Source organism: Pempheris klunzingeri, chromosome 1 (assembly GCF_042242105.1).
Source record: "Pempheris klunzingeri isolate RE-2024b chromosome 1, fPemKlu1.hap1, whole genome shotgun sequence".
Taxonomy (NCBI): Eukaryota; Metazoa; Chordata; class Actinopteri; order Acropomatiformes; family Pempheridae; genus Pempheris; species Pempheris klunzingeri.
The window spans coordinates 1615470-1638833 of record NC_092012.1 but is presented as its reverse complement, the minus strand read 5'-3'; the positions used below and the strand labels follow the sequence as shown (position 1 = coordinate 1638833).

Sequence of the window (23364 nt, the reverse complement as noted above, 5' to 3'; positions counted from 1 at the left end):
TCTTATCTTATCTTACCCAGCTCCAATCTGTCCTCAAACTGGAGTCACTCCTCATCGTCAGACAATTTAAAACCTTATTTAACCAAAACCACTTTATATCATGTATCTAACAATGTCTTCTCTACTTAAACCATTCATCAGTCACCTGAATGATCAGCTTGATTATCAGCCAGGACTTAACTGTGCACACAGAGCGTCTGAGGATTATGTTTAGAGGCTGCAGGATCTGAAGGGCTTCAACATTTCTGACTTGTGTGACACCAAGTGGCAGAATCCTGAAAACACCTCAAGTCTGAAGGCAAGAAAACAAACACAGCTTGTGTATATAAAAATATCTTTAATGACAAAATAAATTCACATCTGACACAGATTAACCACCTGAAACCTTTTCTTCACACTTGTACAAAAGATAAAGAAATATAACTCTGATAATGTTCTAAGAAACAAATGAAACATTGAACTAATCTCTGAATGTCTCGTGTGTTCAGTCGGTCTGATTACAGAATAAAGAGTTTACTTCAGATGACAGTTAGGCAACATAATCTCCCCTAAAGCTGCACAAATCAATATTTAGATTATATGAAATGTGAAAAAGACCTCGTCCACAAGTGTACTGATGTTTTACGGCTTTTTAAAGTCATTGAAACAGACTTTTTGAGATGCTGTGTGTGCGTGTGGATCTGCACATGCCTGTTGTTACTGTGTGAATACAGGTTTACAACTTAACTTAGCAGTGCTGCCCAAAGTCCACCAGAAACTATGAGTTTGGTTCACTTTAGTTTAATAAAATAAGATCTCTACACTCAGAATGACCTTCTAGTCTATAAATACTGCCCCCTACTGGCCTGGCATGCTCGTGTGAGCATCTGGAATCATAAGTTTTCTTGTGTGGACAGAAATATTTTTTAAAACACAGAGAAAAATATCCATACATGTGTAATATTTTACATCCTGCATTAACATATTTACTCTTCTTCCCTGTCTTTGCCGTCATATTGCTGCATAACTCATATTGCTGAGTGTTGCAGCCACCTGTGCATCGCTACCCACCGTGCTACTAGAGGTCTAAAACCTTTAAATAAACTAACCAATAAATAATATGTACATTTGTGTTTTCAGCTTGTTCTGCTACACCGAGAGAGACGGATTAACCAGCCGACCACTAGAGCAGATGTGTCAGTTCATGTTTTGCTTTGCCCAAGAGTCAGAGTTACATCCGCCCACCTTTGCCTCCTTGTTGCTACGTTCATGGACTGCTGCATTCATTATCGCCCCCCCAGCTCCATGCACATGTGTGTTTTACCCGCTTGGGTGAGACAAAACACTGACACACTGTCCTCTAGTGGATCAGTGGGCTGAGCCTCAGTATATTTATATACTGTCACATCTACACTGTCGCCCATAAAGTTAGAATAATTGTTCAATACCCCCAATGTTGTTAAAGCCTGCAAAGGTTAATTGTGGTTTACGTTTCACTGTGATCTGTTTGGAAGAGTTTGATCAATAAAGTTGAGGAGATATAAACTTTATTGATCAAGAATAAATCACATTGTCACAATCATTTCATGAAAAGAGGTAAAAAACGTTTTAGTCCAACTTTATGGGCGACAGTGTGTATTAGCACTAATTTAAGAATTTAAGAACTGTTTTATGTTATTGATAACATCTTTATCAATAAAAAGCCTAATTACAAGAACCAGTGATGTCACATAAATAAGGAGTGATTTGATCTTGTAAAAATATAAAGTTCATTTTCCTTTAGTGCTTATTTATTCTTTTTTTCTTAAGTCCTAAACTAAAAACACCTGCAACGATAATGACTGTAAATACACAATACCTGACTGCATCCAGCAGCAGATGTTCTGTGCAGAGACAGAGACATGAGCCCCAAACAGACCACAGGCCTGCAGCACAGACCTGGACCAGCCGTCGAGACCACAGCAGAGCTGCAGCCCTGAAAAAGTGTCCCGAGCGTCCAGCTCCGAGCGACAGGAAGCTCAGCAAGGAGACAACGACGAGAGCCGAGGAACGAAGACCTCTGCGTCAGCCTCAAACAAAAAACCTCCCTCACTCGGGGCTCAGGGTAACTTCCCACAGTTCTGGATGACCCAGCCGGTGACATTGACGTCCAGCTTCAGCAGGTTCATCACCCATTCGTCCTTCTGGGCTCCCTCCATGAACTCAGACAGGGTGATCTGACCTGTGGGACACAAAACACACGTTTGTCTCAACGTCAGATAATGTTTATGTGGTTTCAGAGGACATTTTAGTCTGAAGTCACCTGAACTCCTGCTTGTAACTGTGTGACGGACTCTTTAAACGATGTTCAACTAGATAAAGTAAAAACTGGGTGAAAAGAAACCGGAACACAAACTATAAATTGTGCAAACAACTAAGTGAAAGGGTGCATCCTCTGAGGAGCATCATTCAGATTCTGAAGTGCTGAGGTAATTGTTGGTTTTGGCCACCTGATGATAATAAAGAAAAAGTACATTTAAGATTAAAACTCAGGTCTCAGGAGGAAACTCTGGTGCATCCAGTGGGAATTATTCACATGTAAAGTGATCGTTTATGTTGTTATGTTAAGAAACCTGATAAGTGTCGAACCACTTCTGATCACTGTGTCTAATCACAGTAGACGTTTTACTCTTCAGTCACTATGTTGGATCATCAGGCACTTTAAATACTTCTCATGTATTTACTAGGACATTTGACTATTTTACTAACACAGTCTTTACTGACATGAATCCACTATATCCGGATTTAGCTTTAGATTTTGACATCAGAGACAGAGTCTGTGGTTCATGCTCCACCAGGGAGCCTCTGAGAAGACTATATCAGACTAATATTATTGCTTGAATATGTCATTTCAGGCCATGATCACACACCGTTCAGCTGTTATCCAGTTTGAGAGCTAAATAAGAGGACGATGTGAACCTTCCTGTGGTTCAGGAGCTCTTTGTGCTCATTTACAGAGTTACATGCTGAAATGATCCCCCTCCTAACAAGTCCTTGTCCTCTGAGGATTGTGCTTCAAAAACACAAACATGTTAAACTGTGAAAACTTTTCAATCCAGCTGAGATGAAACTGCATTTTACTGTAATTCTCCACCAACAAACAACAAACAGTTTTCCGATCAGTGGATTCACTCACCATCATTGTTCTTGTCCACCAGCTCAAAGATTCTGTCGCAGATTTCGGACGGCGTCATGCTGACGTCAGCCGCCTGGAACTTGATCTTGTAAATGATCTGTGTGTGAGACATGAAAAGTGTCCTGGACGATGAGGCTGACAACATTTTGGGATGTGAAACCTCCTGTGATGTATCCTGGGAGCATCGGAGAGGCTGTCGTGACAGAAAGTCTCTCTAAAAAAGCCGTCAGAGCTCATCGGAGACACTTTTGTCTTTGACTACACGTCTCATTAACATAAAATAGTATTAATAATGAAATGTTACCAGACAACTGCTCATATTTATCTTTTATTTAGTTCGTTGTTAGTTGTTTTTTCATCATTACTTTGTGATGATGCTGATCTCAATAAAGAAGATATCCAACTACAGTATTTCTTATTTAAATAACCATTAAAACGTTGGTTTCCTGTAAAGATGTTCAGGTTTTTCCTGCCAAGCAGGTCAGATCATGTGGACAGTGGGCTAATCTTATGCCTCTGAATTTAGAGGCTTACTGTAAAGAGAACTGAGAATAGCCCTGACAGAGACCATCCTCTCCTCTTTTAACCTCCCTCCCCCTCCTCAAAGCCCTGAGCCTCGCCACTAGGCCACTACTGTAATCTGTCCTGAGAGGATTTCTGTTATGAAACCAGGTAATTTTGATAATTTCACCCAACAGCTGAAGGCGTTTCCTCACACTGAGCGAGCTGCAGGAACCAACCTGAGGAGAGTCGTTGAAAAGGCCTTTCTTACCCTGATGATGCGCTTCACCTCCTGCCTGTCCAGCTTCCCGTTCCCGTCCTTGTCGTACATCTTGAAGGACCACTTCAGTCTGTCCTCCAGATTTCCCCTCAAGATCAAGTGAAGTGCTGCCACGTACTCGAGGAAGTCCAGAGTGTGATCCTGTAAGCAAACAGAGGCAGAGCTGCTCTCACACATGAACCACAGGTGTCCCTGCCTGGTGATCACCTGCCCCGCTGCGTCCTCTACCTTGTTTGTGTCGAAGGAGTTGAACACGGTCTCGATGTAGAGGGACTCCTCCGCAGAGCTGCTCGGCACCCCGAAGATCCTCTTGAACTCGTGGAGGTGCAGGGCGCCGCTCGGGCACTCCTTCATGAAGATGATGCACAGCTCCTGAATCTGAGCCAGGTCCATCTCCTCGTTGTGGCTCTCCTCTTGGCCCATGGCGTCCTCGGAGGGAAAGTCTGGCTCCTGGCTCTCTGCAGGTCACTAAGGCATCTGCTCACACCCTCCAGGCAGCCAAGAGGGACGGCAGGCGACTCTCAGGCCAATCCTATTAACCCCTTAATCACTCTGTTAGCCTGCGAGGTGGTCTTAAAACCCTACAGCACTGTGGGACCTGCTTCATTAAATAACAGGAAGAGTCCATTATTCCACATGTCGGCTGTGATCTCAGCTGCCTCCCTGAGTGTCTGACTGCACTTACATTTATTTATCTGACTCCTCCTTCACGACACGAAGGCAGGAAAAGGTTATTTGGTGTTTCAGTTCAAAACTTTATGGTCATTCACGACGTACACACAGTGTCACGTTCTCCAAACTGAATTTACCATTAACCTCTAGAGACCTGGGTTATATTACCATAGTAGTTAATTCTGCTTAGCTGGGGCCGTATGGACATGTATGTGGGCAAAATTGTTGATATTTCATATTGTTTTTTGCACCGTGATTTTCAAAACATGTCCAAAATATGTTTTGTATGTGTTATAAATACATGCAAAAGCAGTCAGGAAAAAAAAACTGTTCAGAGTGGAAATAAAGAGTTTTGCACAAAGGTGACTTTATTGTGTTTTCTGGAAATTAAGACCGATTGTCCACATATGTGGACATAATGTTTCTCTAAAACTACACCATGTACAAAGATGATGCTTAGGTTTTATACTTATCAGGGTCCAATAAGCCCAAATAGCAAGGAGAGATAAAAAATGCATATCAAACAAGAGCTCGGGTCTTAAGAGGATAATTAAGAAACATAAAAATATAAGAAAGCATATAAATAAAAACACTGCACACTGATATTTACACCTGCAGATAAATTATTGCACTTAAATCTATACATAAACATCTTATGTCTTATGGGGGGGGGACGACTCCGATATGTTACAGAACACAATACTAAACTTTCCTGTTTTACTTTAGTGCATATTCAAGCATTTTCCCGTCTTCTCTCTCTCTTTTCCCTGAGCGCTGCGTCCAATTTCCCAAATGCTCGTAGGATAATGAGATGGGCATGTTCCTGTGTGTGTGTGTGTGTGTGTGTGTGTGTGTGTGTGTGTGTGAGTTATTTTTAATCTGGTGATTACAGGACAAAAATAACCAAAGCTTCTCTTTTTTTAGCAACTTATTGGAGGTCAAAGGAAAAGTGTGAAGCTACTTTTACATTTCTTTGCATGTTGTTCTGCAAGTTTCTCAGTAAATGCTTTGATCCAACTGTAAGTTTGTCCTGAACACAGTTCGTGCAGTGAGCAGTAGATATTCCAGTGATAACTATACCGAGCAAACTTTAGGTTCACTCATATACACAGTTTTTTTTTTACAAGTTTTGTCTGTGCACTCTTGGATTAACTCTCTCAGACTGATGTAAGACAGTTAAACAATCTGAAAACCACACAGGTTTCCTTCATGATGGGGAGAACAACAAAGAAACTCTACAACGGGGATCATGAAATGGACCCTTGAGCTGATAAGGGCTTTTATTGTGAAACTGCTGGTCGTTTGCTTTGGGTTAGTTCACAGTTTATTGCTGAAAGTTATAATAAGAGAAGTGATTATACAGAATGTAAAAGCTGCAAAGTCCAAGCGTGAGAGTCAGATTAACCTGCAGGGTAAGAATAGGCTGCTTGTTCCCTTTTGACCCCCCCCCCCACATCCATCATGTGTCAACAACTGGGTCAGACTTTAATATTCTCAAGCGAAATATAACCTGAAAAAATGAAGATCAGTAAACTAGTTTCTGACACAGAATCAAGTATTAAATCAAGTGGTCTTTGTTGCCCAGTTGGTTTTCCAGCTGCACTGGACAGTTCATGAATCTGCATCACATGAAGTGAATAAAATGTGTTTAACTGAACAAACAGGCCCCCCCCCCCTGGGTGAACACACTCTGCTGCAGGACTGTGGTAAGTTTGAATCAGCGTTTACAGACAGCAAGGCAAAATGTTTGGTAGCTTAAAGTAGCAGGAACTCACAACCATTTGATGAAGTGACACATGGAGTCTTTAGTGTCTTACTGTGTTCTGTGATCTCTCTCAGCTCTCCGCCCCGAGGTCTTCCTCCTGACAACCACCAGGTGGAGGATTTGAATCACTCAGGGAGGCTCATCATCTAGTTTTCTGATTGTCATCAGGGGTTGGAGGACAGGAGCAGAAGGAAAGGACGCAGGCAGATCTTTAACGGGAATAAAACCTTGAAATCAGAATAAAGGGTCACAGTAATAAATCACAGGGGCGGGAAAACACACAACGAGGAGGAAACTACTACAAAATAAAACAGGAAACAATGAAGGAACAAGACTACAAACTAAAAGCATAAATATTTTATGCTTTATTGTCACTGGGTTTTATTTAGACTATTTCTTCTAAATTCTACTAATTTCTGACTTTATTCCTTCAGAGATAAAAACTATTTCTTATTTCTACAATCCCGATAATACCAGCCTGATGATGATGTGATTTAATGATCTAAATATTCATATTTCATACTTATCTTTGCTGTAACTCAGGTCTGAGGGCTGCTGCTCGTTCCTGCTGCTCTTTTACACATTAGGTCCCATCGGTGTGAGTCCTTTTAATGAATGAAGAGCTGAGCTGTGGCCAGGATGGACAGCAGGTCATAGATTTTAATCCTCTGCAGCTGGTTTTCATGCAAACGCCCCCCCCGAGCAGTCATTAAGGTCAAATAAACCTCCTGTGCATGACACATATACTGTGTGTGTGTGTGTGTGTGTGTGTGTGTTGGCGTTCACATTTTAATCATCAAAACAGAATCTGAAAAAGAGCCGATACCAAGGTTGATTTTGAGAGTTTAATATAGTTTAATACACAAAACACACAACAACATGATAATAATATATAATGATGATCAATTTACAGTGTGTTTATTAAAGAATGGTCACTAAGATGTACTGAGCTGCACATTTTACAGGTAAAATGCACCTGGACAAACTAAAGAACCTCAAACAGATCATTTCTACAATGTATTTACACATGAAACATGCTTTTATACACATCATCGCCAATAATATTGATCCTGAATGATGTTGGATATCCTGAAACTAAGAGAGCAGATCAATCAAAGGGGCTGAGAAGAGCAACGTTTATACAAAGCAGCATATTTATAATCACTGATAATTAAAGGTACAGAGAGAGGTAGATGTTTTTATAGCAAAAATAAAACCCTTAATATTTCAAATAATATTTGAAAAATATAATAAATTCAGTGACATGATTCATATTTCTCTACTGGGGTTGGGTGTGGCAGTAGAGGCTCCATGTTGCCCCGGGCCTGCAGAGATCTGCCCCACAGTGACTGTCGCACCAACACTCTGTGAAGTCGCTCCTTCGGCTTCGAGCGTGCTCCTCATCCTCCAGAAGCCCAGAAACACTGTGAAATCACATCCGTCCAGGACCGGGACACGAGTCCCCGGCCACCGGCGGCTCTAAACGATGCCAAACTGAGCCAGGTCGCTGAGCTCCATGTCGCCGAACGCCTCCCAGGGGCAAACCACGGCCGAGTCTGCAGGACGGAAAGAGACCAAGACGTTAGACCAGACTGAACATCTCAGCGTGGAGCGGCTCCATCACTGGACTTTAAAGACTCACCTCCGAGACCCTCCATCCCTGGGACGTCGTTGTCGAAGCTGTCAGACAGAAACCACAGTGAGCTGATGGATAAACAACATGATGTGAGCTGCAGGAGCACAAACACGAGAGTGTCTCACCCCTTCTGTCCGGCTTTGGGAGCCTTGCTCTTGAACTGCCTGGTCTCCTTCTGCTTGAACTTGGGGGGGGCGGCCTTGGTGCCTTCGGTCGCTGCTGCGTTCATCTTGGAGACTTTTGATCGCAAAGAGGAAGAAGAAAGTTTTTTTTAATTCATCAGAGGTGCTGGAGGAGGAGGAGGAGGAGGAGGAGGTTCTTATCTTCATCCTCTTATGTTTCCACACTTCTCTCTTTTCTGATCTGCTTACTTGTCATAAACTTGTCTCCATATTTCGCAGCTCTAATCCTATTTGTGTCCCAAAGCCACAGGTCACAGCATGTTGGTGAGTCAGGGATCAGCGTGAATCCTCTGAGGATCAAAATCTGGCCCCAAACAAGATCTCATTGATCCATCTCATGTTCTGGGCCGCGGGGGGATTACGACGAGGATTATAATCTATTTCTAATATTCAACAAATTTAGCCAGCGAAGTGTCTCCTGCACCTGCTCACCTCCGAGGAGCTACCTGACAAATGGGCGAACCTTTTCTCCAGCTTCACACAGAAGATGCACTGAGCGACTCAAACTGATCATTCAGTTATCAAAAAGGCAAAAATAACGATAAATATCCTTTAAAATATCGACAAAAGGTTTAGATAGTCAGTTAAATTTGACTTAACGGCCAGAAAGAACATTTTAATGTGTGAAAAGGAGAAAATATCAAGTAGTTTAAATGAATAAATTAACAAATAGATTATATTTCATGTGTTTCACATAATTTCTATCCTGAACTTTTGATTTTGCCTTTGATTTCTTTAAGATTTATGACGTTTAATAAAAGTAATATTGTCATTTCTGATATAATAATATTTTATACATAAGCAACAGTAGAGCAGTTTTATTCTCACGTGTATTTGATTTAAATAAGAAAATGTAGAAAAGCAACACGAAGGAGATCATATTTCACTCAAACGATCCAGTGATTATTGAGAAAAAGGAGCGAAACAATCCTTTAAAGTTAAAACTACAAAACAATAATATCAGTAACATTAATATTACTAGCCTCCTAACCTTTGCAGAAAGGTGTAGAAACAATTATTTTGAACACTAAGCTGCTGTGCAAACTAAACTAAAAGCATTAAAGAGACATTTTTTACAAATCAAAAGATAAACTGAGAAAAACAAAATCAGATTTGAACTCACTGCTAAGAAAAAGCACCTACTTGGTTTTCTGGAGGACTCGACGTCAGAGAAGCGTCTCTTTGCAGAGAAGAAGCAAACGAGCAGCTGCAAGACAAAGACGGGATCTTCTTTCTTCTCGCAGTCTCTCTGTTCTGTCTCGTCCTGCTGCTGTCGCTCACCTTTATACCGTCGTCTTAATCGCCTCCCCCTCCCACTTTCTGCCTGCTGAAACTTGGTGTCCAGAAAAGCACTTGTTGTTGAGGGGTATTTTGAGTGTGGGCTTATAGCATGAATTAGTCTGCCCACTCAGAGATAATCCCAGAGCCTTCAAGAGGTTTGAAAATGACCATTTAGGCATTTAAAATATTGAGATCCAAGTGTCCAGTCTTTTTTTTTTTGTGTTTCCCCAAATATCTGACGTGAAAAAGACAGTAAACCTCCAGTAGTTGCTGTTACAGTTGCAGCTTCTCTCACTTTTAACTGAGGATCAAATATCAAAGTAAATCACACTTGACTGATACGTGTGCTTATGAGTTTGTGTTTGATGGCTCAGGGGTGTACTGGGACAGCATGGTGAGAAAATACAGGATCACAGGTAATCAGCTCTTACACTCTGTACAGACACGGAGACCTCCAGGATTACAGGTAATAATATCTCACACACACACTGTAACGGTAATGAGACCTTTGTATAATAAGGAACACGTAATCTGCAGCGACTTCACAGGATCCCGTTAACAGCACCACAGTGATTTTAGTCTTTAAGGTCCATGTGAACAAACAGCAGGCTGTGTTGGCAGATAAAGATCTTATTATTAGGAGGTCACATGATGTGAGCAGTAACAGCCATCGTCCCAGAACAACTATCCAAATATCCAGTGCTGCTCCAAGAAGAGCTGGATGTGCTAGCCGCCCTCTTTGCTGTGTCTGTACAGGACGAATACAGTATATAGCTACAATGATTTACTGCAAGATGAACAAAACGATAAAGAATATACTGTTTTATGTAAACTGAGCAAGAAAAACTGGAAAGAATCCATTTTATTTTGTACACCGTTGCCCATAAAGTTGGAATAATTGTTCAATACCCCCAATTTAGTTCAAGCCTGAATACACAGTTTGTGGTTTAAGTTTCTCTGTGATATGTTTGGAAAAGTTTGATCAATAAAGTTGAGAAGATATACACTTTATTTATCAAGAATAAATCACATTGTCACAATCATTTCATGAGAAGAGGTAAAAAACATTTTATTAACAGTGTATTATGGCCCAGAGCACACAGCATCATTCTTCCCAAATTACAGCGTCATTTCTTTTCCAGTACAATACACACCATCACACACACGGAGGCTTAATGTGAAGTTAGGGAATAAGGAGGTAAAGATCTAGGAACGTGGAAAAAATAATGGGTAAATATATTGTTTAGTATAACCTGATGAGCGACAGTCTGGCTTCATTTGGGAGGAACTAAAAACAGTCAGCATTTATAACTGTTCAAATATAAACAGTTTATATGTGTATTCGTGTGTATTGTCCTTTTGTTTGCATACGTAACTTGTAACTAAACTTACATAATGTCAAAACTGTGGAAACACACCTGAGCAGGCTTATCCATAAGGCTGTCTGAAAATACCCCCACCCCCCCCAGGACAGGCTTTATGAATGACTGGATTACATACAAGACTCAGCGGCATGTAAATGGTGCGAGTGAAGTTTGAAGTTTTACACTCGAGTCGACAAATTCACAGTCACGGTAAGAGCCTTTACTTCCCCTCCATGTTTCCATGTTCTCTGTGGTGGTAGAATACAGTTTGAGACATTAATGAGTAGATTCTTATTAATATTTTATTTAATATTTTATATATCTGAATCAAATTAATGTTCTTATCATTTAAAAATCTAAATGATAACCCTCCGAACCATTTGGGACTGAAAATGAAAAACTGCGGTGAGTAGTTTTTAGCTAACGTTCACTTTGTCAATATAATAACAACAACAACAATAATAATAATAATAATAATAATAATAATAATAATGAGAATAATGAGAATAATAATAATAGATAAAGGATCACATCGTCAGCAAACAAAGAGACTTTCTGTCTGTGTTAATGCAGCAGGGTGTCAAAAGTTGAGGCAAAGTAGAGTAAAAAGAGGATGATGTGCAGTGTTATATCTACTTATAGTTATAGATCATCACTTTAACGATGATGTGTGCATCATTGTGCATCTTGAATTGGATTTTGAGTTGGAGTTTTAACACTGCCCGTTTGTTCTGCCTCGCTGCATGTGCCTTGGTGGAAGAAGCAAAGATAAAGAAAGACTTTTAGGTAAAAGTTTAATTCAAATATCACGGAAAGAACCTCAGAAACACAATCTGAAAGTAGTGAAATGAGCACAAGTTGCCTGAAACACAGAAAACGTACTGACTGAAAGTAAAAACTGGCTTTGAGAACAACCTGTAAAGCTTAATGTCCACTGTCTCAGTCACTTAGCCGACATGCAGAGGATGTTACGACTCTTTCTCTTTGTGTCTTCTTCCTGGTTTTGTAGCTCACAACAGTCTCTTTATCTTCAATCCTCAATATGCTTCAAACAAAGAGCTTCATATATCACCTGAAAGTGTCTGAGACCTTTTATCTCTGCAGCATTTTTTGGTTCGTTGGTACCAATGGACGCTTTGAACGTCTCTTTCAAGCTGTATTTACTCAACTGTATAACTCAGCTATACCCACAAAGAGGTTATCGATCAAAGCTCTGCAGTGTTATCCACATTTGTATGATTGATTACATCAAGACAATAGAAATATGCAAAAGACACAAGATGAAGACTTTTGGCGAAGGATGGTGTCAGACACTTGAAGCATGCTGAGGCCTTTACAGTAGACGTATACAGCCCATTGATCTTTTTGCTTATTACTCTGCAGAAATGAACGCAGCAGCAACCGAAGGCACCAAGGCCGCCCCCCCCAAGTTCAAGCAGAAGGAGACCAGGCAGTTCAAGAGCAAGGCTCCCAAAGCCGGACAGAAGGGGTGAGACAACCACAACGATATACAGAGAGGATGCAGTAATCGTGAATATAAAGCACATTAAAGCATTAAATGTATGATTATTTCACAGGTTTGACAATGACGTACCCGGCATGGAGGGTCTTGGAGGTACGTTTTGTCTCTACTGTGGCTCCAGATCTTTGGTTTGTGTTGGAATAACTTTAATCTGTTTTAATCTCCATCTCCTGCAGACTCGGCCGTGGTTTGCCCCTGGGAGGCGTTCGGCGACATGGAGCTCAGTGACCTGGCTCAGTTCGGCATCGTCTAAACCCTTCAGATCCTCAACCTGCAGAATCACACCTTTATATATATCTATATACTGTGTGTATATTCTTCTGATGTGACATTCAAGCATGGATGTAAAAGTCCACTCCTGTGTTGTGAGACAACAACAGACTGGATTTAGTGTCTTGCATTCATGAAGTAGTTTAGAGTTGTGGTGACTGGGGAAGACAAATGGTCGCTTCACATCTCCAGCAGTTGTAAAATGAGGATGATTTATCTCTTACTAACATTCAGTTATCTGTTTCTGATTCAAATTTTATTTTCCTAAAGTAAAACTTATTTTCAACACATGCTTGAAGTTGCCAAGTCACTTTGTCTCAGACAGAACAGACACAATGAGCACGAAGATCATTCAAAATGAAGGAAGGATCATTACATACACAGGGAATCTTCTGAGAAACACAGGAGGACGCTGAATATTGTGGCTTCACTCTGTGTAATAAAGTGTCAGTCATCTCACAGGAAACATGTTTCACTCACTACATAACGGGTTTGTGACATGATGTGAGCAATGAGCTTTGAAGGTCCGGTGTTTAACTAGTTTTGAGGTGGTGAAGGTATGTCGAGTTCCCCGCCGTCAATAAGCTGCAGTGCAAAGCTGCTTCTCTTTAAATGAAGACGATCCCTCCATTAAAAGAAAGATCTTGTACTTGACAGCAGCAAATGTTTTAGGCGACAGAGGGTCCTGATGTCAAACTACCTTCTGGTACCTTTGTACCTACACACAGCCCGGTCCTCCATCCACATGTGCTGCAGATTTTAGATGAATCTTGAGAAAATCAAAGCAAAGGAAAATGTAAATGAAAGCTTGTTTCCATCATTAGCTGTTCTCAGAGATCAGCAGTGGGTGGCAGCAGCTCTCCGGCCATCAGACCAGCAGCAACATGACGCTATTGAACGAGTGGCAGTTCAACCTCAAACAGTGAAAAACAGCGTTGAAAACATGATGGAATGATGGTATTCATGTTCATCTCTTATTGATTAGGGGAACATTACAGTCTGCTCACACACATCTGATGTTTTAGTCTGTTTTTAAACTCATTTGTTGCGACGCCCCATTTTTCCAAAATTCCAGATTTCTACAAAGATGTTAGTTATCCTGAAACAGCAGCGATTGCTCCTGCAGTCCGCTCCCTCCCTGCAGTAGTTAGTTTAGTGACTCCTGGCTGTGTCCACGCTGCTGAACCAGCAGGGTTTCTCCAAGGCTCCAGCCTGTCCGTCCTTGGGAGCTGGATCTCTCCTTCACTGTGGTGCTCCCAGAGGTTTCTCTTTTCCCACTGGGTTTTTTGAGTTTTTCCTTCCCGAAGAAGGAGGGTCATAAAGGGCAGGTGATGCCTCAGACTGATCCATTGGCCTCATCGACTGCTGGACTCTTTTTTAGATTGTTTGTTCGCTTACACTTGTTTATTTCAGTGAACTTTGTAAAGCACTGTGAGACACTCTGTTGTGATATTGGGCTATACAAAATAAATTGAATTGAATTGAAAAAAAAATTCCCGTAAAAGCGGATCTTTCTGGTCTCGCACCAATGACATGTTATGCCATTTTACTGTCGCAGACAAATTTCCAATTTAGGAATAAAATCCTTAAAATGTTCTGTGGGGTTAGAGGTTAGAGAACAGGCTTCATGTACATTTGCTAAATGTGTTTCCACCTTTGACTGTGCACTGATAAAACAGTGGTAAAAAAATGAATTGTTATCATATCATAGTCCTTGTTTCAACACGAATAATCCGCTGAGGTCCTTGTGGACCAGTAAAATATTCCACAGGAATAAAAAAGAATTGTTGACAGCACAGCAACCTACTGACAAATAATAATATGAGTATTTAAATGTGCATGACACAAGTGATGCTAAAGAATGGAAAGGCAGACCAGAATAATGTGGTTCCAATATAGTTTATTATAAGATGCACAGCGTCAACGACGTTAATGTTAGCGCTGCACAACTCTACTCCATAGATAGATAGATGGATCGATAGACAGATCGATAGATAGATAGGTATTAACCATAGATTATTTACACAGATTATTAGACCCAAGCAACAGTACAGTGTGCTACACTTTTACATATTTGCAGGGCTACACAGGACAAGAAGGCAGAGGCTTCCTGAGATCTAATCAGATGTAATGATGATATTATAGAGCTCAGACAGATGCTGAAACTTCCAGGCGATGAGATGTACTGGCCCAGGGCAGGAGAAGAGTCATTCTTGGGGGCTGCCGTCCAAAAGCTTCTTCCTCCACTTATCGAGGGAAGAGGAAAAACAAAGTCCGTGAATGGTACCCATCCGGAGAGCAAACGATAGAAAGCTGCTGGATTACAGCCGCCAGGAATAAACTGTTTCCGTTGGGCACAAGGTTTAGATGATGCCAAACTGGGCCAGATCACTCAGCTCAATGTCTCCAAAGTCCTCCCATGGGCAGATAACAGCCGCATCTGCATGACAAGAGGAAACAGGTTAGGAGATCTGGTCTTTCCTTCTGCTTCGGGCTAATTTATCAGTTATTGTTGTGAGTGATAGTTACCTCCAAGGCTCTCCATCCCAGGAAGATCATCATATCTGTGAGAAGGACAGAGAGGGATGGTGAGACATCTCCACCAACTCAAACCTCTGCAGCTGAGTGTGTCCTCCTGTCTTTTTGTGTCTACACTCACCTCTTCTTTCCAGCTTTAGGGGCCTTGCTCTTGAACTGCCTGGCATCGTTCTGCTGGAACTGGGGAGGAGCGACCTTGGAGTCCTCGTTGGTTGCTGGTGCTGATTCACGGTTCATCTCTAAAAAGACAATAAAGATTTTTGTATATTAATTGACAAAAAAAACAGAGAAGGAACAGAAAAATACAGATGTTGGTTTCCTGAAAAAGGTACTTAACACCTGTTTGTCGTCATGTCTACTGTCACAGCAGCACAAACTAAGCTTTGTTAAACTACAGCAACAGTCTGTGGTGCAGTGTGGTGTCTTACCTGCGATGTAGTTTGGTGGGAGTTTGGATCGGCGAAGCGAAGTTGCCTTGAAGTGTCGAGCGAAGGAAGAACTGCAAAACAAAGAGGAAGTTCTCTTTCTTTCTGCAGTCTCTCTGTCTTGTGCTCTCCTTCTCGCTCGCCCCGGTTATATACCTGCGGAGGTCGGACGCAAAGCCGATAATGTCGCTGAGATTAATTATTTTCAGATATAATCTCATGCTCATGAGAACAGCTTACACCTGTGGTGCAACATCTGCTGTCCACGCCGACTCCCTCTCCGTCCCCAGTCTGTTGTTTACCAGACAACAACCATTGTGAGTCATCACGAGATAACTGCTCATCACTGATCTGGATGTTATGAAGCAGGTTGCATAAGGCAGGGGTCATCGAGACTGAGAGCGACTTCAAGGGTACTGAGTAATACCAAACCTCCTGAGTACCTGAAGCTGAATGGTTCCCCTTCATTGATAATATTATCAACAGTAATAAATATTGATATATGTCTGATCACATGTTAATGACTCCTAGTTCTGAACATGTCATGTTGAATGTATAACATGCAACATTATTTATTTCTGTTCATCTCAGAGTTATGACCCCAGTTTTAGTAAATATCTTTCTTGACAGTTTCGTATGAACGAGCAACATTTGAAGCATTTTTCTTCCAAAATCAATACCTGGTATATTTTTGTACAAATGATCACCTGTGTAAATCGTTAACTGTCACATCTTCAAGTCATGAACTCTGTCCCATGCTGCAGACAGGAAGGCTGCACAGAGGACTGTGGGGAGCGGCCTACCCACCACCCCCACGGACATTTACACCAGCAGATGTAAGAAAAGGGCCGTCTGCATCATGAAGGACCCTCCCACCCTGCACTCACTCTCTTCGACCCTCTCCCCTCGGGCAGGAGAAGACCACCAGGCTGTTAGACTGCTGAACTCTGGTGGTGCTCTGTAGATCCCACACCCCCACACACACCTACACACCTACCTGCACCAAGTACTTCTATTTTATTTCATATAGGACCTCTATTTTATACACTTTATTTGTTGTTTGATATTTATCGTGGCTTAAAACGGGACCTGAGAACATAATTTCGTACCTCCCCATGTGTTGGTGTGACAAATAAAGTTCCTTGAAACATCAAACATCTATCAAACATCTATCATATCACATTTGTACTAATCACCAAATATGTTGTATTTTTAAATACTGTATGTAAAAGTCCACTCCTGTGTTGTGAGACAACAGTTGCATTCATGAAGTAGTTTAAAGTTGTGGTGACTGGGGAAGACAAAAGGTCGCTTCACATCTCCAGCGGTTGTAAAATGAGGATAATTTATAGAAGCATGAATGTTTTTAACAATGTCGTTGTAGGAGTTTTCCTCTGTCTGTAGAATACCTGAAAGGTTTTCTTACTAACATTCAGTTATCTGTTTCTGATTCAAATTTTATTTTCCTAAAGTAAAACTTATTTTCAACGCATGCTTGAAGTTGCCAAGTCACTTTGTCTCAGACAGAACAGACACAATGAGCACGAAGATCATTCAAAATGAAGGAAGGATCATTACATACACAGGGAATCTTCTGAGAAACACAGGAGGACGCTGAATATTGTGGCTTCACTCTGTGTAATAAAGTGTCAGTCATCTCACAGGAAACATGTTTCACTCACTACATAACGGGTTTGTGACATGATGTGAACAATGAGCTTTGAAGGTCCGGTGTTTAACTAGTTTTGAGGTGGTGAAGGTATGTCGAGTTCCCCGCCGTCAATAAGCTGCAGTGCAAAGCTGCTTCTCTTTAAATGAAGACGATCCCTCCATTAAAAGAAAGATCTTGTACTTGACAGCAGCAAATGTTTTAGGCGACAGAGGGTCCTGATGTCAAACTACCTTCTGGTACCTTTGTACCTACACACAGCCCGGTCCTCCATCCACATGTGCTGCAGATTTGAGATGGATCTTGAGAAAATCAAAGCAAAGGAAAATGTAATGAAAGCTTGTTTCCATCATTAGCTGTTCTCAGAGATCAGCAGTGGGTGGCAGCAGCTCTCCGGCCATCAGACCAGCAGCAACATGACGCTATTGAACGAGTGGCAGTTCAACCTCAAACAGTGAAAAGCAGCGTTGAAAACACGATGGAATGATGGTATTTATGTTCATCTCTTATTGATTAGGGGAACATTACAGTCTGCTCACACACATCTGATGTTTTAGTCTGTTTTTAAACTCATTTGTTGCGATGACCCATTTTTCCAAAATTCCAGATTTCTACAGAAATGTTAATTATCCTGAAACAGCAGTGATTGCTCCTGCAGTCCGCTCCCTCCCTGCAGTAGTTAGTTTAGTGACTCCTGGCTGTGTCCACGCTGCTGAACCAGCAGGGTTTGTCCAAGGCTCCAGCCTGTCCGTCCTTGGGAGCTGGATCTCTCCTTCACTGTGGTGCTCCCGGAGGTTTCTCTTTTCCCACTGGGTTTTTTGAGTTTTTCCTTCCCGAAGAAGGAGGGTCATAAAGGGCAGGTGATGCCTCGGACTGATCCATTGGTCTCATCGACTGCTGGACTCTTTATTAGATTGTTTGTTCGCTTACACTTGTTTATTTCAGTGAACTTTGTAAAGCACTGTGAGACACTCTGTTGTGATATTGGGCTATACAAAATAAATTGAATTGAATTGAAAAAAAAATTCCCGTAAAAGCGGATCTTTCTGGTCTCGCACCAATGACATGTCATGCCATTTTACTGTCGCAGACAAATTCCCAATTTAGGAATAAAATCCTTAAAATGTTCTGTGGGGTTAGAGGTTAGAGAACAGGCTTCATGTACATTTGCTAAATGTGTTTCCACCTTTAACTGTGCACTGATGAAACAGTGGTAAAAAAATGAATTATTATCATATCATAGTCCTTGTTTCAACACGAATAAGCCGCTGAGGTCCTTGTGGACCAGTAAAATATTCCACAGGAATAAAAAAGAATTGTTGACAGCACAGCAACCTACTGACAAATAATAACATGAGTGTTTAAATGTGCATGACACAAGTGATGCTAAAGAATGGAAAGGCAGACCAGAATAATGTGGTTCCAATATAGTTTATTAAAGAGATGCACAGCGTCAACGACGTTAACGTTAGCGCTGCACAACTCTACTCCATAGATAGATAGATGGATCGATAGACAGATCGATAGATAGATAGGTATTAACCATAGATTATTTACACAGATTATTAGACCCAAGCAACAGTACAGTGTGCTACACTTTTACATATTTGCAGGGCTACACAGGACAAGAAGGCAGAGGCTTCCTGAGATCTAATCAGATGTAATGATGATATTATAGAGCTCAGACAGATGCTGAAACTTCCAGGCGATGAGATGTACTGGCCCAGGGCAGGAGAAGAGTCATTCTTGGGGGCTGCCGTCCAAAAGCTTCTTCCTCCACTTATCGAGGGAAGAGGAAAAACAAAGTCCGTGAATGGTTCCCATCCGGAGAGCAAACGATAGAAAGCTGCTGGATTACAGCCGCCAGGAATAAACTGTTTCCGTTGGGCACAAGGTTTAGATGATGCCAAACTGGGCCAGATCACTCAGCTCAATGTCTCCAAAGTCCTCCCATGGGCAGATAACAGCCGCATCTGCATGACAAGAGGAAACAGGTTAGGAGATCTGGTCTTTCCTTCTGCTTCGGGCTAATTGATCAGTTATTGTTGTGAGTGATAGTTACCTCCAAGGCTCTCCATCCCAGGAAGATCATCATATCTGTGAGAAGGACAGAGAGGGATGGTGAGACATCTCCACCAACTCAAACCTCTGCAGCTGAGTGTGTCCTCCTGTCTTTTTGTGTCTACACTCACCTCTTCTTTCCAGCTTTAGGGGCCTTGCTCTTGAACTGCCTGGCATCGTTCTGCTGGAACTGGGGAGGAGCGACCTTGGAGTCCTCGTTGGTTGCTGGTGCTGATTCACGGTTCATCTCTGAAAAGAAAATAAAGATTTTTGTATATTAATTGACAAAAAAAAACAGAGAAGGAACAGAAAAATACAGATGTTGGTTTCCTGTAAAAGGTCTTTAACACCTGTGTGTCGTCATGTCTACTGTCACAGCAGCACAAACTAAGCTTTGTTAAACTACAGCGACAGTCTGTGGTGCAGTGTGGTGTCTTACCTGCGATGTAGTTTGGTGGGAGTTTGGATCGGCGAAGCGAAGTTGCCTTGAAGTGTCAAGCGAAGGAAGAACTGCAAAACAAAGAGGAAGTTCTCTTTCTTTCTGCAGTCTCTCTGTCTTGTGCTCTCCTTCTCGCTCGCCCCGGTTATATACCTGCGGAGGTCGGACGCAAAGCCGATAATGTCGCTGAGATTAATTATTTTCAGATATAATCTCATGCTCATGAGAACAGCTTACACCTGTGGTGCAACATCTGCTGTCCACGCCGACTCCCTCTCCGTCCCCAGTCTGTTGTTTACCAGACAACAACCATTGTGAGTCATCACGAGATAACTGCTCATCACTGATCTGGATGTTATGAAGCAGGTTGCATAAGGCAGGGGTCATCGAGACTGAGAGCGACTTCAAGGGTACTGAGTAATACCAAACCTCCTGAGTACCTGAAGCTGAATGGTTCCCCTTCATTGATGATATTATCAACAATAATAAATATTCATATATGTCTGATCACATGTTAATGACTCCTAGTTCTGAACATGTCATGTTGAATGTATAACATGCAACATTATTTATTTCTGTTCATCTCAGAGTTATGACCCCAGTTTTAGTAAATATCTTTCTTGACAGTTTCGTATGAACGAGCAACAAATCAATACCTGGTATATTTTTGTACAAATGATCACCTGTGTAAATCATTAACTGTCACATCTTCAAGTCATGAACTCTGTCCCATGCTGCAGACAGGAAGGCTGCACAGAGGACTGTGGGGAGCAGCCTACCCACCACCCCCACGGACATTTACACCAGCAGATGTAAGAAAAGGGCCGTCTGCATCATGAAGGACCCCTCCCACCCTGCACTCTCTCTCCTCGACCCTCTCCCCTCGGGCAGGAGAAGACCACCAGGCTGTTAGACTGCTGAACTCTGGTGGTGCTCTGTAGATCCCACACCCCCACACACACCCACACACCTACCTGCACCAAGTACTTCTATTTTATTTCATATAGGACCTCTGTTTTATAAAACAGGACCTGAGAATGTGATTTCGTACCTCCCCATGTGTTGGTGTGACAAATAAAGTTCCTTGAAACATCAAACATCTATCATATCACATTTGTACTAATCACCAAATATGTAGTATTTTTAACAAATCATCACATCAGTTTAACGTTGCCATGGTACTTCACTGAAAACATCTGTTATCTCTGTCTGTGTCTGTGAAGCCTGGTGTTGCAGGCTGCTCACCACTGGACCGTAATCTGGGGTGTGATTTGTCGCTGCAGCTGGAAGTGACTCTTGTAGCATTCATCAGTAAGGCTGATTCACAGAGACAGGCTGAACCAAAAAGGATAGGAGCATACACCTCTTTGTACTGTTCTGTGTTCTCAAGGCACCAAAAGTTTAGAGCACCCTGGAGGGTTTTGAGGTGGAGGTCATTTTACAATGTTAGGATTTCAGTCTCCAGCTGTCTGAGCTGAAAAACTCTTGTCCAAGTTTGTTTATGACTTGAGAGCTGCTGCTCTGTCAAAACCCCCGGATGCAGAGGTATCTGCCATCCAGCAGTGTTTTCTTCTTCTGTAAATGCACAGAGAAAATGTTCATCGTAGCTTCATCGCAGTCGTACCTTCTCCTCACAGCTCACAGTTCAAATGGTTCAGTTTCCCAGTGATGCAGCGTCAAGTATCCATTCAGTATCCTCGAGCAGTTCTGGATTTCACGAACTCTGTGTGAAGATCTGTGTGTAGTAACAGCTGCCAGCTCCTCCAATAGCACCTGGAATCTCCTGTGTTGTTTGGCTTTGGAGCATTTATTGTCTTCAAAGTGACTTTTGCACATATCGCCTGCTGGTGAATGATGCTGAAGCCTGCATGTCAGCCCGTCATGGTGGGAGCCCCGTTTGTAGTCACAGACACAAACCTTTGATGTCAACTCCTCTCGCTGTTGTCTTCAAGTGAAGTAGAGTCAGCAGCTCTTCTTTTGTGGAGAAATCAGCAAACACCATTCGGGTAAATATCATCACGTACTGCTGCTGTCCATGGACCCGTCACATTGGATGCTAAACCATCCCAGTCCAGCTGCTCTGTCAAGCTCCTGGACATATTCAAAACTCCTCTAACCATCGTACTCAGAGAGTGGAGATGACATCGGGACCGTTCTTCTCGTCTTTGAACAAAGTGTTTGCAGTTACCATCATTGCTTCTTTTCTGTGGTTTGTAGTAATGAAGAGAGGATTCCAACATTCATTCAAGAAGTTTCAATTCAATTCAACTTTATTGTCTGTTCCAGGTAAAAACAGAAATGTTTCTTTTGTCACGGCATTAAGAAACAACCCCACACATCAAAACACACAACACAACAGGTAAGAACGAAACGTTTATGTAGGTTTACGAGCTCAGTGTCCAACATCACAGGCATAGATGAGACTAAAGAACACAGAGCAAAGCTTTCACATATATATATATATATATACATATATATATATATAAATAAATAAATACACTACTCACTAAAGTTAGGGATATTCGACTTTCAGGTGAAATCTATGGAAAATGTAAAAAGTGAATGCTACAGTGATATTATATCATGAAAGTAGGACATTTAAGTAGAAGCATGCACTGGTGATTTTATTCATCTTAAACAGTTTATTGAAAGAAAATCTACCAACAGTGGTAGGTAAACCACAACAGAACATGTTCAGTGTCTCAATAAATTGGGACGTGGCCAAAGGACGTCCACTCCTCTCCTTTCTGTGACTCTTCCAGTCTCTGTATCACTGTTCCAACCTCCTGATGACACTCTGTGACCCTCTAAGCTCAGTGAACACCTCCGTCTGAGGACTTCCTGTTTGAAGCCTCCAGTGTTGAGGTGCTGCTGATCAACTGTTAGGTGTCGTCTTGGTCTCATGATGTCAGAATGTGAACAGCAGGATGAGGAGGACTGTTTAAATACCAATTCTAACTGAAGCAGGAAATGTATTGGTGGATTCATGGATCAAACCTGTTGTGAATGTTGCTGTTAAGCTTCTTGTTAGAGAACAGCAGCTGGTGCAGAAAGTACTGAGACACTGAACAGTTGGACATGTGCATTCAAAGGTTTAGAGAAGGTCACATTAAGTTCACCTGGAAAGGTTAGAATGCATTTTAGGTTCATCCTGAAACTTCACCTGAAAGCTGAATATCCCTAACTTTTAGTGAGGAGTGTATATATATATATAGGATTCTACAAGCAATGTCTGGTTTCAGGTATGTGAGGGGGAGCCCCAAAGACAGACTTGACCTTTACATGAACTGACCATCATCCAGACAAAGTGGAGTCAGGAGGATAAAATGCTGACTAGAGGGGAACATGCATGTTATCCAGGACACATGTTCCTGCAGCATGTTACATGAAAAAGACCTTCTAACACCGTCCAGAAAGTTTTCTTGCTCTTTATCAAAAAAGTTTGCTGCTAAATGAAGCTCCCATGTGTGCTGCCAGGTGGGTAGTCAGCATGGGAGCTTTTGTGACACGTCCTGAAGTGTCTCTCCACACAGTTGTTCCTCCCAGTCATTGTTTAAAAAAGTCTCCTTTCTTTTCTTTATTTTGGGGGGTAGAATCACATCTAG

At 41.8% G+C, this 23364-nt stretch overlaps 5 protein-coding genes across 5 annotated transcripts; 1 reads left to right on the top strand and 4 right to left on the bottom strand.

The window, feature by feature from the left end:
- Nucleotides 1-2078: 2078 nt before the first annotated feature.
- On the bottom strand, nt 2079-4358 carry LOC139203978 (guanylyl cyclase-activating protein 2-like). Its single transcript, XM_070833907.1, has 4 exons — nt 4164-4358; nt 3927-4076; nt 3155-3251; nt 2079-2200 (listed from the first exon to the last, which is right to left on the bottom strand). Exons 1-4 carry the CDS (start codon nt 4356-4358, stop codon nt 2079-2081), a joined length of 564 nt encoding a protein of 187 aa, XP_070690008.1.
- A 3493-nt stretch (nt 4359-7851) lies between these two features.
- LOC139201282 (retinal cone rhodopsin-sensitive cGMP 3',5'-cyclic phosphodiesterase subunit gamma-like) lies at nt 7852-8240 on the bottom strand. The gene is made up of 3 exons (XM_070830561.1): nt 8134-8240; nt 8015-8052; nt 7852-7928 (listed from the first exon to the last, which is right to left on the bottom strand). Exons 1-3 carry the CDS (start codon nt 8235-8237, stop codon nt 7852-7854), a joined length of 219 nt encoding a protein of 72 aa, XP_070686662.1. The 5' UTR covers nt 8238-8240.
- Nucleotides 8241-12220: 3980 nt separating this feature from the next.
- Nucleotides 12221-12610, top strand: LOC139201543 (retinal cone rhodopsin-sensitive cGMP 3',5'-cyclic phosphodiesterase subunit gamma-like). The gene is made up of 3 exons (XM_070830892.1): nt 12221-12324; nt 12413-12450; nt 12534-12610. The coding sequence occupies exons 1-3, from the start codon at nt 12221-12223 to the stop codon at nt 12608-12610; spliced, it is 219 nt and encodes a 72-aa protein (XP_070686993.1).
- A 2380-nt stretch (nt 12611-14990) lies between these two features.
- On the bottom strand, nt 14991-15402 carry LOC139201905 (retinal cone rhodopsin-sensitive cGMP 3',5'-cyclic phosphodiesterase subunit gamma-like). Its single transcript, XM_070831353.1, has 3 exons — nt 15287-15402; nt 15157-15191; nt 14991-15067 (listed from the first exon to the last, which is right to left on the bottom strand). The coding sequence occupies exons 1-3, from the start codon at nt 15400-15402 to the stop codon at nt 14991-14993; spliced, it is 228 nt and encodes a 75-aa protein (XP_070687454.1).
- A 3753-nt stretch (nt 15403-19155) lies between these two features.
- On the bottom strand, nt 19156-19861 carry LOC139205434 (retinal cone rhodopsin-sensitive cGMP 3',5'-cyclic phosphodiesterase subunit gamma-like). The gene is made up of 4 exons (XM_070835656.1): nt 19760-19861; nt 19452-19569; nt 19322-19356; nt 19156-19232 (listed from the first exon to the last, which is right to left on the bottom strand). The coding sequence occupies exons 2-4, from the start codon at nt 19565-19567 to the stop codon at nt 19156-19158; spliced, it is 228 nt and encodes a 75-aa protein (XP_070691757.1). The 5' UTR covers nt 19568-19569; nt 19760-19861.
- Nucleotides 19862-23364: the final 3503 nt, after the last annotated feature.